Source organism: Anolis carolinensis, unplaced genomic scaffold (genome assembly GCF_035594765.1).
Source record: "Anolis carolinensis isolate JA03-04 unplaced genomic scaffold, rAnoCar3.1.pri scaffold_27, whole genome shotgun sequence".
In the NCBI taxonomy this organism is placed as follows: Eukaryota; Metazoa; Chordata; class Lepidosauria; order Squamata; family Dactyloidae; genus Anolis; species Anolis carolinensis.
In genome coordinates, this window is record NW_026943836.1 from 305,667 (window position 1) to 319,071 (window position 13,405).

A 13,405-nucleotide genomic window follows, 5' to 3' on the forward strand; every position below is an offset into this window, starting at 1 on the left:
TAGCTCAGCACTTTAATGCACTTTGCCACTGGGGCTCTCCCATGTATGTACGTGTATATGTGTGTGTACACACATGCACACACATACATACAGGTATGTATGGATAAGGGGTGCTCAATGTACACTATATATACACACACATTCTCTCTCTCACACATACACAGTGTTCAAATGAAGTGAGTGTGTTGGGGAGGGGGGGGGAGAGAATGAGACAGACAGACTGTGATACCTCAGGCACCTTTGGCCCCGGACCCTGTGGCCATTGCTGACCAGGACGAAGAAGACTTTGGTTTTCTCCCACGTCAGCAAGATTCAACTCCTTTCCAGATGCCTTCTATTGACATTTAAATCTACGCAGATCTGCTCACAGCAGAGACCTGGGCCTCCATTGTGAGCAGAGGGTCCAATAAGACACCAAGACTTTTTACCGAAGATGACGGACGTAGTGTCTCACCATCCAGGGTAGGCAGATGGATCTCCCTCCCACCCGGACGGCCCAGCCAAAGGATCCCCGTCTTTGCTGGATTCACCCTCAACCTGCTGGCACGCAACCATCCAGTCACGGCCTCAAGGCACTGATGGAAACTATCGGGTACGGAGTCCGGCCGGCCCTCCATCCTCAGAATGAGCTGAGTGTCATCAGCGTACTGGTGGCACTCGAGCCCAAAGCTCCGCACCAGTCGGGCAAGCGGTCGCATATAGATGTTAAACAATAGAGAGAGAGAATAGCTCCCTGCGGGACCCCACAAGTTAGCGGAGACCACGCGGAAACCATCCCTCCCCTCACCACCCGCTGTCCCCGATTCTGGAGGAAGGAGGACACCATTTAAGGGGTATCCCCCTAACCCCCGTCATGACTAGGTGGTGGGTCAATAGATTGTGGTCGACCGTATCAAATGCTGCTGTGAGATCCAATAACACGAGCAGCGCTGATCCGCCTTGATCCCTCTGGCAGCGAAGTTGGTCTGTGATGGCGACCAGCGCAGTCTCCGTTCCGTGCCCCCTACGGAAGCCGGACTGGAAGGGATCAAGTCCGGCTGTGTCATTGAGTGTGATGACTCATGGGCCATGTAGTCCTGTTCCTAGTACTATTGTGGCAGACGAAGAGGAAAACATGGGGTTTTCGCCGGTTCAGCAAGAGCCGGAGTCTCTTCACCTGCAGGATGTTGATGTTTGCCCTCAAGAATTCAGCCAAACAGGCCTTGGGCAGAACTCCCCCCCGTTTCCCCGGAGGGACAATTATAATAGAGATAGAGGAGTCAGGGAGGCTAATCGCCGGAGCCTCAGAATCGCTGCCAAACAACTAGCTGATTAGGTCTGCTTCCCTTGGGAAATTCTAAGGAGTCATGCATCTGGACAGAGTTGGGTTTCGCTTCTCGTTCTCTAGGGAAAGTGTTCTGTTGGCGGGAAAACGAGACCCAATATAGGGGTTTTGCCGCAAGGGGAACCTTGCGGAGTCAATTGATCAGCTTGAGGAGAGAGATCGTGTGTGGACTTCGTAACCCCAGTTCCTTGCTTCCCGGATCAAGTTCCAAGCCTGCCTTGTTTCGCGTTTTGCCACGGACCTTGCTTCATGCTTCATGTTTGCCTCGTTCCAAGTCTTTGATCTAGCCAAGAATCAAGTTTATTTTCCAGCCTTGTTGTCAAGCTACATTGGACTTTAAAGACTCTGTCATTTCCCCACACTATTGCTTGGCAAAGTGTGTGTTTCGGTCAAGTGGATTAAAACTTTGAACTCTAATATCTTATATTGGACAATACATTTATGGACTATAATTGACCTCATCTGAAAGGTCTGCTTCTGAACTATATTCTTCACTTGTTTTTATTGACTTTATATATTTCTTTAATAAAGATATTAGATAGGTTCTGGCCTCTGTGTAAGGTTATTGGTGCTCTGCAGCCTGGGTCCTGACATTGAGGAACTGCTGCAACTGTTCCACTGCTGCTCTCTCAACCAGCTTGCCCAGAAACGGAAGGTTCGAGACTGGGCGGTAGCTGGCGGGAACCGAACGATCTAAGTCTGGTTTCTTCAGCAGCGGAGATACCGATGCCTCTTTTAAACCCTCTGGGAAAACTCCTTGCTCAAGGGAGCTATTTATTATATTCCACAGAGGTTCACGTAATCCATCTAGGCAGGATTTTACTAGCCAGGAGGGACACGGATCGAGGGAGCAGGTGGTCGGCCTAGCTGCAGTCATGATCCTGTCGACAGCCTCTGCATCCAGCGGGGTAAACCGGTCCAGGATGGGCCCAGAGAGTGGCCACGGAGTCTCAAGTTCAGTTACTGTATCCATCGTGGCAGGGAGTTCCCGGCGAAGAAGCGAGATCTTGTCTGCAAAATAGCGCTGGAAAACCTCAGCAGAAGGAGCCAGGTCATTATTGTTTGGAACAGAAGGGACCTTTGTCAGGGATCTAATGATCTTAAATAATTGTGCTGGGTGTGAGCTCGCAGACGCTATCAAGGAAGCATAATACGACTTTTTTGCCTCGGTGATAGTCTGCTCATAAGACTCTCTGGACTTCTTATAAGCTGATTCCGATTCCTCATCACGGCGTTCCCGCCACATGACCTCTAGCCGTCTCTTCTCCCGTTTCATCGCACGGAGCTCCTCAGTGAACCAAGGAGACTGATTCTTACGGGGTCGGAGAAGGCGTCTAGGTGCCATCTCATCGAGTGCATTGGATAATTTGGTGTTCCATGTATCCACTTGCACCTCCAGTGAGTCGCTGACAGGTTCTATGGCCTTTAGAGCAGGGGTCCCCAAACTTTTTAAACAGGGGGCCAGTTCATGGTCCCTCAGACCATAGGAGGGCCGGACTATCGTTGAAAAAAACCCTATAAACAAATTCCTACACAGACTACACATCTCCTATTGTGAAATAAAAAAACCCAAACGGGAACAAATACAGCCTCAATGTTAATCATAATCATAATAAAAATAATAAAGAGGGTTGGAAGAGACCCCTTGGGCCATTGAGTCCCACCCTTTCAACCTTTGTGCACCAAAAGCACAAGCAAAGCACTCCTGACAGATGGCCGCCCAGCCTCAATGTTAATAACAATAACGATAATAATAATAATAATAATAATAATATAATAATAATAATAAGGTTGGAAGAGACCCCTTGGGCCATTGAGTCCCACCCTTTCAACCTTTGTGCACCAAAAGCACAAGCAAAGCACTCCTGACAGATGGCCGCCCAGCCTCAATGTTAATAACAATAACGATAATAATAATAATAATAATAATAATAATAAGGTTGGAAGAGACCCCTTGGGCCATTTAGTCCAACCCCTTCAACCTTTGTGCACCAAAAGCACAAGCAAAGCACTCCTGACAGATGGCCACCCAGCCTCAATGTTAATAATAATAATAATAATCATCATCATCATCATCATCATAATCATCATGCACATTGCACAGTCCTAAACACTGGAGAAGTGTTCAGCTTGTGATTTTGTGATACAAAATCCAGCATATATATATATATTTTTTTTATTATTATTATTATTATTATTGACACAAGAACAGCAAATGAGATATATATATATATATATATATATATATATATATATATATATATATATAAATAAAAATATATATCTCATTTGCTGTTTTTGTGTCAATAATAATAATAATAATAATAAAATAATAATAAGGATTGGAAAAGACCCCTAGGGCCATTTTGTCCAACCTTCTTGTGCCTTTGTGCACCAAAAGCACTGGCAAAGCACTCCTTAATAATTAATTATTAATTAAATAATAAAATACCATTATAAACAAGCAGAGCTTTGGAAGGTGCACCGCGGGGGCCGGGTAAATGGCTTCTATGGGCCGCATGTGGCCCCCGGGCCTTAGTTTGGGGACCCCTGCTTTAGAGCATTCAGGAACCTGACCGGTTCCATTAGTCTCTTCGGACGAACCCAAATAGGTTCGGCGCCCAGGTTGGGTGGGTTGGTGTGCTCTATACGGATTCCTAGGGCGCAGTGGTCCGACCATGGAACCTCCGAAACGGAGGTTAGGGTCACTTGGATTCCAACCCCAAAGATCAAATCTAGTGTGTGGCCAGCCTGATGTGTAGGCCCAGTATTATAAAGTGAGAGTCCTAGTGTCGCCATGGTCGACACTAGGTCTTCAGCTGCTGAGGAGAAGGAGCCTGCATCAGCGTGGGCATTGAAGTCCCCCAAAACAATAAGCCTGGGGAACCTCAAGGCCCACTCCGACACAACCTCTAGCAGCTGTGATAGGCTGTCCACTGGTGCATTAGGCGCACGGTACACCAGTAGAAAGGCTATCCAACGTTCTGCTGGCCTGTTTATGTTGGATAAGTGAGACTCTACTGTATTACATTTATGTTACTCTATTTTCATTATTTATAATACATTTATTATTTCACTTTGATCTTATTATTATTAGTAGTAGTAGTAGTAGTAGTAGTAGTAGTAGTAGTAGTAGTATTGCAGGTGTCTTGGTGCTTTTTCCGGTGGAAGACTGACCCACAACACAACTGGGAGAAGAGAACCCGACACAGATGAATAGAGAAGTGGTAGAATTTGTAAACATGAGGATGAATGAGTGTGTACGTGTAATGTGAATGCTAAGTAAAAATGCAACTGTCAGTTGTTTGTGGATTCAATATAGTTACAAATAATCTGTCTGCCTGTCTGTCTGGATCTACCCCCTCACATTGAAATGGTAATAAAAAGAACCTTTGTTTTAAAAGTGTTCACAACACACTCCCCTGCAGCAATGACAATGAATTGGAGGTGCTGGAAGGAGGGGGTGCTCAGGGCTGAAAGAGGGCAACCTTGTTAGTGTATGTTTATGTTTTGAGGTTGAAATGTTCTATCAAGTTAAACTGTTTGGTGTTTTGCAACTGTGTTTCCGGCAAAGCATTTCAGCAGTGCAGGAGTTAATCACTAGACTGCTTGAGTGATTGCCCACAGGGCCTATGGGGCACAGTTTCCCTTTGAACTGTCTGGCTGGAACTCATGAACTGAGGAATGTGCTTCTTATCAGTTGAGCTGAGAGGCAAAGGAAGAATGCCTGCTTCCAGCGATGGCTTTTGCCGTTTGTAAATATTGAATAAATGTTTGAATTGCAGACTTCTGCAGGTGTCTGTGAGTCTGTACTGTTTCTCAGAACGAGAGCAAACAGTCTGACACTGGAGGAGAATTGGTGAAGGGCAAAAGGTCACCAATTTATCAGGATGCTGATCCTGAGCTGATGATCGATGGTTTGTGAAGTAACCCACCCACACACACATCCTGACATCAAGAAACCTCCCTTGGGCCCCTCCTTGAGAAGAGGGGTGGGCAACAGAGAGGACCCCATTCCCGCAAACACTCCCAGCCCCCTCCCTCCACTCCCTGGGGGTGCCCGGCCCTGCTGACCTGCTCAAAGAGCTCTCCGCGCAGGAGGGCGGTGGCAATGCGGTTGACCAGGTCCCCGCTGCCCAGCAGCTCCTCCCCTCCGGCCACCAGCTGCGCCGCTTTGGCCGGGAGCCCCGCCTTGAGGTAGAGCCCCACCGCGGCCTGCAGGTCCCCCTGGCCCTCCTGCACCTCGGCCGCCCGCTCCTCCTGCTGGCTCTGCAGCAGCCACTCGTAGTAGCCCTGGCGCAGCTTCTCCAGCGCCGGGTGGCTCTGTGGGGAGAGAGGGGAAGGGAGCTGAGTGGGGGTCCGGAGGAAGCAAGGGGAGGGGGCCCTCCTCTCTCTCCATCAAGGCCGCCCCACTCACTTTGGCCTCTGCCACCGCCAGGCACTCCTCCCACATGTGCAGCTCCTGGTACATTTCCATGGCCTCCTCCACCGCGTTCTGGAGGAGCAAAGGAGTTGTCAGGCAGGGGTGGGGGTGGAGGGACAGGCCTGGGGAGGGGGTGGTACAGTAAGTAGTAACAGGATCAGGTATATATGTATTTAAAAAAACCTTATGGTGTTAATTATTACGAGCAGCTGCTGATGTAGGTCAGCAAGCAAGCTTGGACCACACCCAGTGGGGTATAACTGTATGAGTTTTTAGAATACAGTTGGTGATGGTGATGATTATGCTGAATGTGCAATGACTGACCAGCAATGCTCTTTGCTATGAAGGACTGTGTAAGTTTGTTGAGTTTACTTCGTTTTTGATTTTGCAACTCTGCTGACAAGAGTAAAGATTTTTTGTTCCTTTTTCCTCTTGTTTGTGTGTCTATTGTTTTGGACCTGATTGATATTTGCTTATGCGCAACAGGTTATGGGCCCAGCATAACCTAGCATAAAGCAGTCTTGTCCTTATATCGCATAGACCTTAACTGAGGAAACTGAGGAAATTTATTTTTGACTTTACTTTTTGTTGTGGACTGAACTCTAGAAGATGGATCCAGGAGTGAATTTGGCAGCATTCCCCATTGCCAGGTTGAATGGCCGTAATGACTCCATATGGAAGGTTCGTATGGAGAGTTTGCCTGAGGAGGGAATCTCTGTGGGATTGTATTTTGAACCCACCACCACAACAACCCCCAAGCAGGCTCCACTGCCGCTCACCTGTTCCAGGAAAATCATCTCGGCCAGCTTGTAGTTTTTGTCCAGCATGGCCAGGCGGACCCGGACCTGGTAGAAGTCGGTGCCCTCCCCTCCCTGAAAGAGAAAAAGAGCCCCCACCCCTTCAGAATTGGAATTGGGGGGAGGACGGAGCAAGGTAGTGGGGAGCACAGGCCAGGGAGGAGGCAGGTGCTATGCCCAGGGGCCAGGAAAGTACAATGTCGCTAAAAACATGGTTTTTCAAACCATTGACAAACTGTTCTCTCTCACTTTATTTTCCCTCTGACCTATCCTAACCCAAATTATCTCAGGTAACGCTTTGACACTTGTCCAAGCACTTTATTCACGGTCTTGAAATTATGCACTTTCTGACTTGATCGCCCCCATTTTATCGATTGATGGCGATATTCGCTTTTATTACCTTCCCTATTTGGTTTTTGTATTTTGTGTTTTCAATTTGTTTATTATATCTGAATGTTATGAGGATATTGTTTTTAGTCATTTATTTTAGTTTTAATTTATCATACAGTAGAGTCTCACTTATCCAACACTCGCTTATCCAACCTTCTGGATTATCCAACACATTTTTGTAGTCCATGTTTTCAATACATTGTGATATTTTGGTGCTAAATTCGTAAATACGGCAATTACTACATAGCATTACTGTATACTGAACTACCTTTTCTGTCAAATTTGTTGTATAACATGATATTTTGGTGCTTAATTTGTATAATCATAACCTAATTTGATGTTTAATAGATTTTTCCTTGATCCCTCCTTATTATCCAACATATTCGCTTATCCAACGTTCTGCCAGCCTGTTTATGTTGGATAAGTGAGACTCTACTGTATTTTTCTTCTGCTTTGGGCTTGGCCCCATGTTAGCTGCCCCGAGTCCCTTCAGGGAGATGGTGGTGGGATAGAAAAATAAAGTATTATTATTATTATTATTATTATTATTATTATTATTATATTATTATTATAAGCCTGCACATGCTTGCTCACAGGGGCACATGTTGTGACAGATGGGAGGCAGATAGATGGATAGATAGGTGGGTGCCACTCACAAACTCCTTGGCCGCCTTGTCTGCAATCTCATTGGTCTCATGGAGGAACCGGGCTTTGGACACGTGGCCCAGAGCGGCAAAACACCTGCAGAGGGAAGGGGGAGGGAGGGGCTTGCATGGTGCTCCTGTGGACATGGTGCCCCCCCCAAAAAAAACACATAACCCCCCACAAGCCAGGGACATTGAGCTCCCTCCTCTGAGAGAAGATGCCCCCACAGCCCTGTCCAGTCCCCAGCATCCTCCTCCCCTTGTGCCTTTGATGGATTGCCACCAGAAGGGCTGCTTCCTTTCCAGCTGGGTAGCCGACTGCAGGTAGGGCAGACTGGGCCACGTTTGCTGTGCTTGGAGAAATGAGCCTCCCCTGCTTTGGCCAAAGCCCCCACCTCTCTGCAATGTGCAGCTCCTTGGCCGCCAGGGCCATCCGGCTGAGCGTCTTCCACATGGCCTCGGTCTCTGCGGACATCTCCAGCGTCTCCAGGAAGGCCACGGCCCTGAGGGCGCAAAGCAAAGGAGCCTCTAATAATAATAATAATAATAATAATAATAATAATAATAATAATAATAATAATAATGATGACCCAAAGTGCAGACTGTGCAAGGAAACCGATGAAACCATTGATCATATCCTCAGCTGCTGTAAGAAAATTGCACAGACAGACTACAAACAGAGGCACAACTATGTGGCCCAAATTATTCATTGGAACCTATGCCTCAAGTATCACCTCCCTGCAGTTAAGAACTGGTGGGATCACAAACCTGCAAAGGTTGTGGAAAATGAACACGCAAAGATACTGTGGGACTTCCGAATCCAGACTGACAAAGTTCTGGAACACAACACACCAGACATCACAGTTGTGGAAAAGAACAAGGTTTGGATCATTGATGTTGCCATCCCAGGTGACAGTCGCATTGAAGAAAAACAACAGGAAAAACTCAGCCGCTATCAGGACCTCAAGATTGAACTTCAAAGACTCTGGCAGAAACCAGTGCAGGTGGTCCCGGTGGTGATGGGCACACTGGGTGCCATGCCAAAAGATCTCAGCCGGCATTTGGAAACAATAGACATTGACAAAATCACGATCTGCCAACTGCAAAAGGCCACCTTACTGGGATCTGCAGGCATCATCCGAAAATACATCACACAGTCCTAGACACTTGGGAAGTGTTCGACTTGTGATTTTGTGATATGAAATCCAGCATGACTATCTTGTTTGCTGTGTCATAATAAAATAATAATAATTATTATTATTATTTTATTTTTATACCCCACCCCATCTCCCCGAAGGGACTTGGGGCGGCTTACATGGGGCCAAGCCCAGGTCACAAACAATATAAAACACAATAATAAAACAATCAATCAACAATAAAACAAGTCAACATACAATAAATATACTATGATAAAATCCTGGGTCGGCTGGGCCAAAAAAGTGCAAATATTGTCAGATTCAATTGGGGTGAGGTAGATCCCAGAACTAATGTCCCGTTAAACTGCTGGTGAAGGCATACCCTATGACTTGCTAAAGGAATAAGGTGCAATAAATGAATCCGTTACTATGGAGATCAGTCACCAAAGGCCTGTTGGAAGAGCCAAGTTTTCAGGCTCTTCCGAAAGGTAAGGAGGGGAGAGGCAAGTGTAGCCCCACAGAAGGGAGCCTTACTGATGCCCCCCCCCACACACACATACCGACTTTTTTCCCCCAAAGCAGGGGCAGGGCATCCTCCCAGTGGAGCGGAACCAGGTCCCTGCTGTTGATTGTCTGCAGGGTGGGAGGGCGCTTGTGACCCCAGGGCTGCTCCTGCCCCCTTGCCTACAATGGGGGGGGGGGTGTCCCCTTCAATCCCTGACCTGTGGTAGTCGCTGTCGTCAATGGCCGTCCCAAATTCAATGAGCCCCTCGTCCAGAGTGTAGCACACGGTGTTCACGCCCTCCGTCACGATCACCTCCGTCTTGCCGCTGCCCCTCTGGAGGTCCACGATGTCGCCCTGGGGGGAGCCATAACCTCGCATTTATCCTTCCATTGCCCCACGGAACCTCCCCCCAGGCCTCCCTGCCACCCAAATGTATTTATTTATTTACAGTATTTATATTCCGCCCTTCTTTCTCACCCCGAAGGGGACTCAGGGCGGATTACAGTGAACACATATATGGCAAACATTCAATGCCAACAGACAAACAACATATATAGACAGACACAGAGGCATTTAACATTTTTTTCCAGCTTCACGATTCCGGCCACAGGGGGAGTTCATAGAATCATAGAATCATAGAATAGTAGAGTTGGAAGAGACCTCATGGGCCATCCAGTCCAACCCCCTGCCAAGAAGCAGGAAATCGCATTCAAAGCACCCCCGACAGATGGCCATCCAGCCTCTGCTTAAAAGCCTCCAAGGAAGGAGCCTCCACCACAGCCCGGGGGAGAGAGTTCCACTGTCGAACAGCCCTTCTCACAGTCAGGAAGTTCTTCCTGATGTTCAGGTGGAATCTCCAGTGTTGTTGCTTCACTGTCCACTAGTAGCTGTACTTCCTCATTCCTTTCCTCATGTTTTGCTGGCAGTTTTATGATGTTGTAAATTAGTTAAATTAGCCTCCCGCATAAAGCGTCCCTAAATTTCCCTAATTGACAGATGCAACTGTCTTTCAGGGCTGCATAGGTCAACAGCAAGCCGGGGCTATTTTTAATGGTCGGAGGCTTAACCCGACCCGGGCTTCTAACTCATGACCTCTTGGTCAGTAGTGATTTATTGCAGCTGGTTACTAGCCAGCTGCGCCACAGCCCGGCCCAAAGGAGGGAGGGAAGGAAGGGCCTGGCACTGGAGGGGGGGATGGCCCCCCGCACTGCCTACCTTCATGGGGAACATGGTCACTCGTTCGGGGGTGTCGATGTTGTACCAGACGCAGAGGTTGTTCCGGTTCTGGGCCACCACCACGTCGCTCCCAGGAACCCACTGGACGTAGGAGCAGTAGCTCAGGATGGAGGTCTTGGTGGCACTCTCAATGTCATACAGGTGCAGCTGGGGGGGGGGGAGAAGGAGGAGGAGAAGAAAAGGCTGAAGATAAATGGAACTGGGGAGGGAGGGAGGGAGAGAGGGAGACAGACGGGGAGGGCTCCTGTCACGTCCCCACAGAGGCTTTTGTCAAGAGTAATTTAAGCAGCGCAGCAGTAGTTGGATGGAGTCAGTGGGACGCAGCACGAAGAGACATCAGAGACAATGGTAAAACTATATACAAGTTTTACTGAAAGCAGTTATAATCAAGACAAACAAGCTTGCAGACAATGGACACAGGACTTGACTCTCAGCAGACAGCCCTCGACTCAACTCAGAGCAGAACAGAACAGAACTAATCAGAACAGAACTGATGCAATCAGCAATGCACACACACTTGTGTCTGGACACTCCCTGGTTCCAGCCACACATCAAGGACATCACAGCTTCTTAGTAATTAACTCTTTCCAGACTATGTTACACTCTGGATGATGCAATCAGTATGCAATACAGACAATGTTAATGTGGATTTGTGTATTGGTAGTGTTTAAATGAAATTTGTGTCTAGCATGTATTGCATCATCCAGGAAATGCTATAGTGTGTAAAAAGAGTTAATTTGGTAAGAAGCTGTATTGACCTTGGATATGTGTCTGGAGCCAGATAGGAGTGTCCAGACTACAAGTGTGTTTGTATATAACTGATTGCATCAGATGAGATCTGTTTTCTGCCTGCTGAGAAGATCTGTGCTGTTTGTCTAGATTGAAAGTCCTGTGTCTATCGTCTGTAAGTCTGTTTGTCTTGTTCAGTAAACTTTGTAAATACTTTTTAACATCGTCTCTGACGTTCCTTCGTTCTGCGCTCCACTGACGCCATTCATCTGCTGCTACGCTGTGCGCATTACTCTGATAGACAAGACACAAATTTCATTTAAACACTACCAATACACAAATCCCACATTAACAGCTTTTACTGTTTTCTTTATTGAGCCTTAGTTGTCCCTGTAGTTAGAATGGGTTTGATTCCTTTTGTATAGTTCTCTGTGGAAGGCAACTTTAATTAGACCCTGTCCCATTAAGAATCCCCCCAAGAGACTGCAGCTCCTTCGCAGTCAGTCAGTCAGTCAGTCGAAAGGTGCCTAGGAGCCCAGAGGCTGCAATACCTTCCACCTCAAAGTTTAAGGAGACTTATAGAATCATAGTGTAAGGCTGAGCAAACTCAGCTTATGAGTCCAAGTTTAAAAAGCTAAAGGTTGAAGAGAAATTAAGTTCAAGACTTGGGGAAACAAGCTTGACGTATTAAGGAACCAAGTCTGCAGATTAAAGAGGAAAAGAGACTAGGAGAGGAGGTGCTTTGAATGTGATTTTCTGCTTCTTGGCAGGGATTGGACTGGATGGCCTATGAGGTCTCTCCCAACTCTAGGATTCTATGGTTCTATGTGTCAACAGAGGAAGACAAATCGGGACAAAGGACACAGAGAAGAGGCTAGAAAGAAGATTTCTTCAGAAGTAGTCAAGAGAAACCCAGTTAAGTTCTGAGCCTTCGTCTGTTCCTTCATGTAATTGTGTGTTCATCAGACCCTGGGAGGAGTTAGGGTACTGATCTGGATTACAACTCAATGACATTTTGTTTACTGTTAAAGCTTTTTTGGTGAATTTCCAATTCTGTTCTTCTCGAGGATAAGGCTCTTGAAATGTTCCCATAGGCTTTTAGAGAACCCCCCCCCCCCCCCCGCTGAATCCCTGCACCCTGCTCCCCATCCAGGGCCCCCTTTTATTTATTTATTTGCAGTATTTCTATTCCGCCCTTGTTTCTCACCCCGAAGGGGACTCAGGGCGGATCACATTATACACACACAGGGCAAACATTCAATGCCCATAAACACATAGAACCGAGACAGAGACAGACAGACGCAGAGGCAATTTAACCTTCTCCTGAGGGGATGTTCGGTTCTGGCCACAGGGGGGAGCAGCTGCTTCATCATCCACTCTGACCGCACTTCCTCATTCCAACGTCGTAAATTAGTTAAATTAGCCTCCCCACTTTATAAGTGGTACCTTATTTCCTACTTGATAGATGCAACTATCTTTCGGGTTGCTAGGTCAGCAACGAGCAGGGGCTATTTTTTATTTTTAATTGACAGGTGCTCACCCCGCCACAGGCTGGCCTCGAACTCATGACCTCATGGTCAGAGTGATTTATTGCAGCTGCTCAACAGCCTGTGCCACAGCCCGGCCCCCTTACCTTCATCTTCTTGTCCCGGAAGAGCAACTTGTGCCCCGTCTCGTTCAGCTCCAGCCAGTCGATCTTGCTGTCGTGGCTGATGGTGCCGATGTTGTAGCTCCCCACAAGGTCCACTGAGGCAGGAGAAAGAGGGCGGGAGGGAGGGAGAGGCGTCAATCATGGCCCCACAAGCCCAAAACCACTTGTGTATTGGGGGCCTGGTTCGGGGGAGGGGAAGGGTCTTTGCTCACCGGCTGCGATGGTCTTGATATCCACCAGGTAGGCCAGGCGCTTGTTCTCCTCGGAGCCCCGCTGCCTCCTCTCGTTGATGCGGACGCTGAGAGTAAAGGAAGTCGGACTGAGCGCTGCGAGGGGGGAGTGGGGCAGCGAGAAAGCCCCCCCCCCCCATCCTTCTTTCTCAGGGCCCCATGGGGAAAGAGGGGGAGGCTCCTGCCTTCACCTGATGAGATGAGGATTCATGAACTCTGTCCGCACGGAGCCCAGGATCTCGTTGTTTCCATACTCCACCAGTGTCAGCTCCCCTGCGTTGAAGATCATGCAGACCTGGAGGGGATGAAGGTGGGGCAGGGTAGGAGGGTGGGGAGCCAC

At 47.8% G+C, this 13,405-nt stretch overlaps 1 protein-coding gene across 3 annotated transcripts in view; it reads right to left on the minus strand.

The window, feature by feature from the left end:
* ift172 (intraflagellar transport 172) overlaps positions 1 to 13,405 on the minus strand; it is a 76,094-nt gene that overhangs the window by 41,527 nt on the left and 21,162 nt on the right. For 2 of the 3 annotated variants that reach the window (XM_062966691.1, XM_062966692.1), the window contains exons 14-23: positions 13,257 to 13,360; positions 13,048 to 13,133; positions 12,818 to 12,930; positions 10,435 to 10,602; positions 9,437 to 9,573; positions 7,974 to 8,081; positions 7,591 to 7,675; positions 6,527 to 6,619; positions 5,742 to 5,819; positions 5,399 to 5,647 (exon numbers count right to left, since the gene is read on the minus strand). In XM_062966691.1, coding sequence (XP_062822761.1) covers positions 5,399 to 5,647; positions 5,742 to 5,819; positions 6,527 to 6,619; positions 7,591 to 7,675; positions 7,974 to 8,081; positions 9,437 to 9,573; positions 10,435 to 10,602; positions 12,818 to 12,930; positions 13,048 to 13,133; positions 13,257 to 13,360 — 1,221 coding nt within the window. The remainder of the gene's footprint in view (positions 1 to 5,398; positions 5,648 to 5,741; positions 5,820 to 6,526; positions 6,620 to 7,590; positions 7,676 to 7,973; positions 8,082 to 9,436; positions 9,574 to 10,434; positions 10,603 to 12,817; positions 12,931 to 13,047; positions 13,134 to 13,256; positions 13,361 to 13,405) is intronic. The other variant, XM_062966693.1, reaches the window with a different exon arrangement.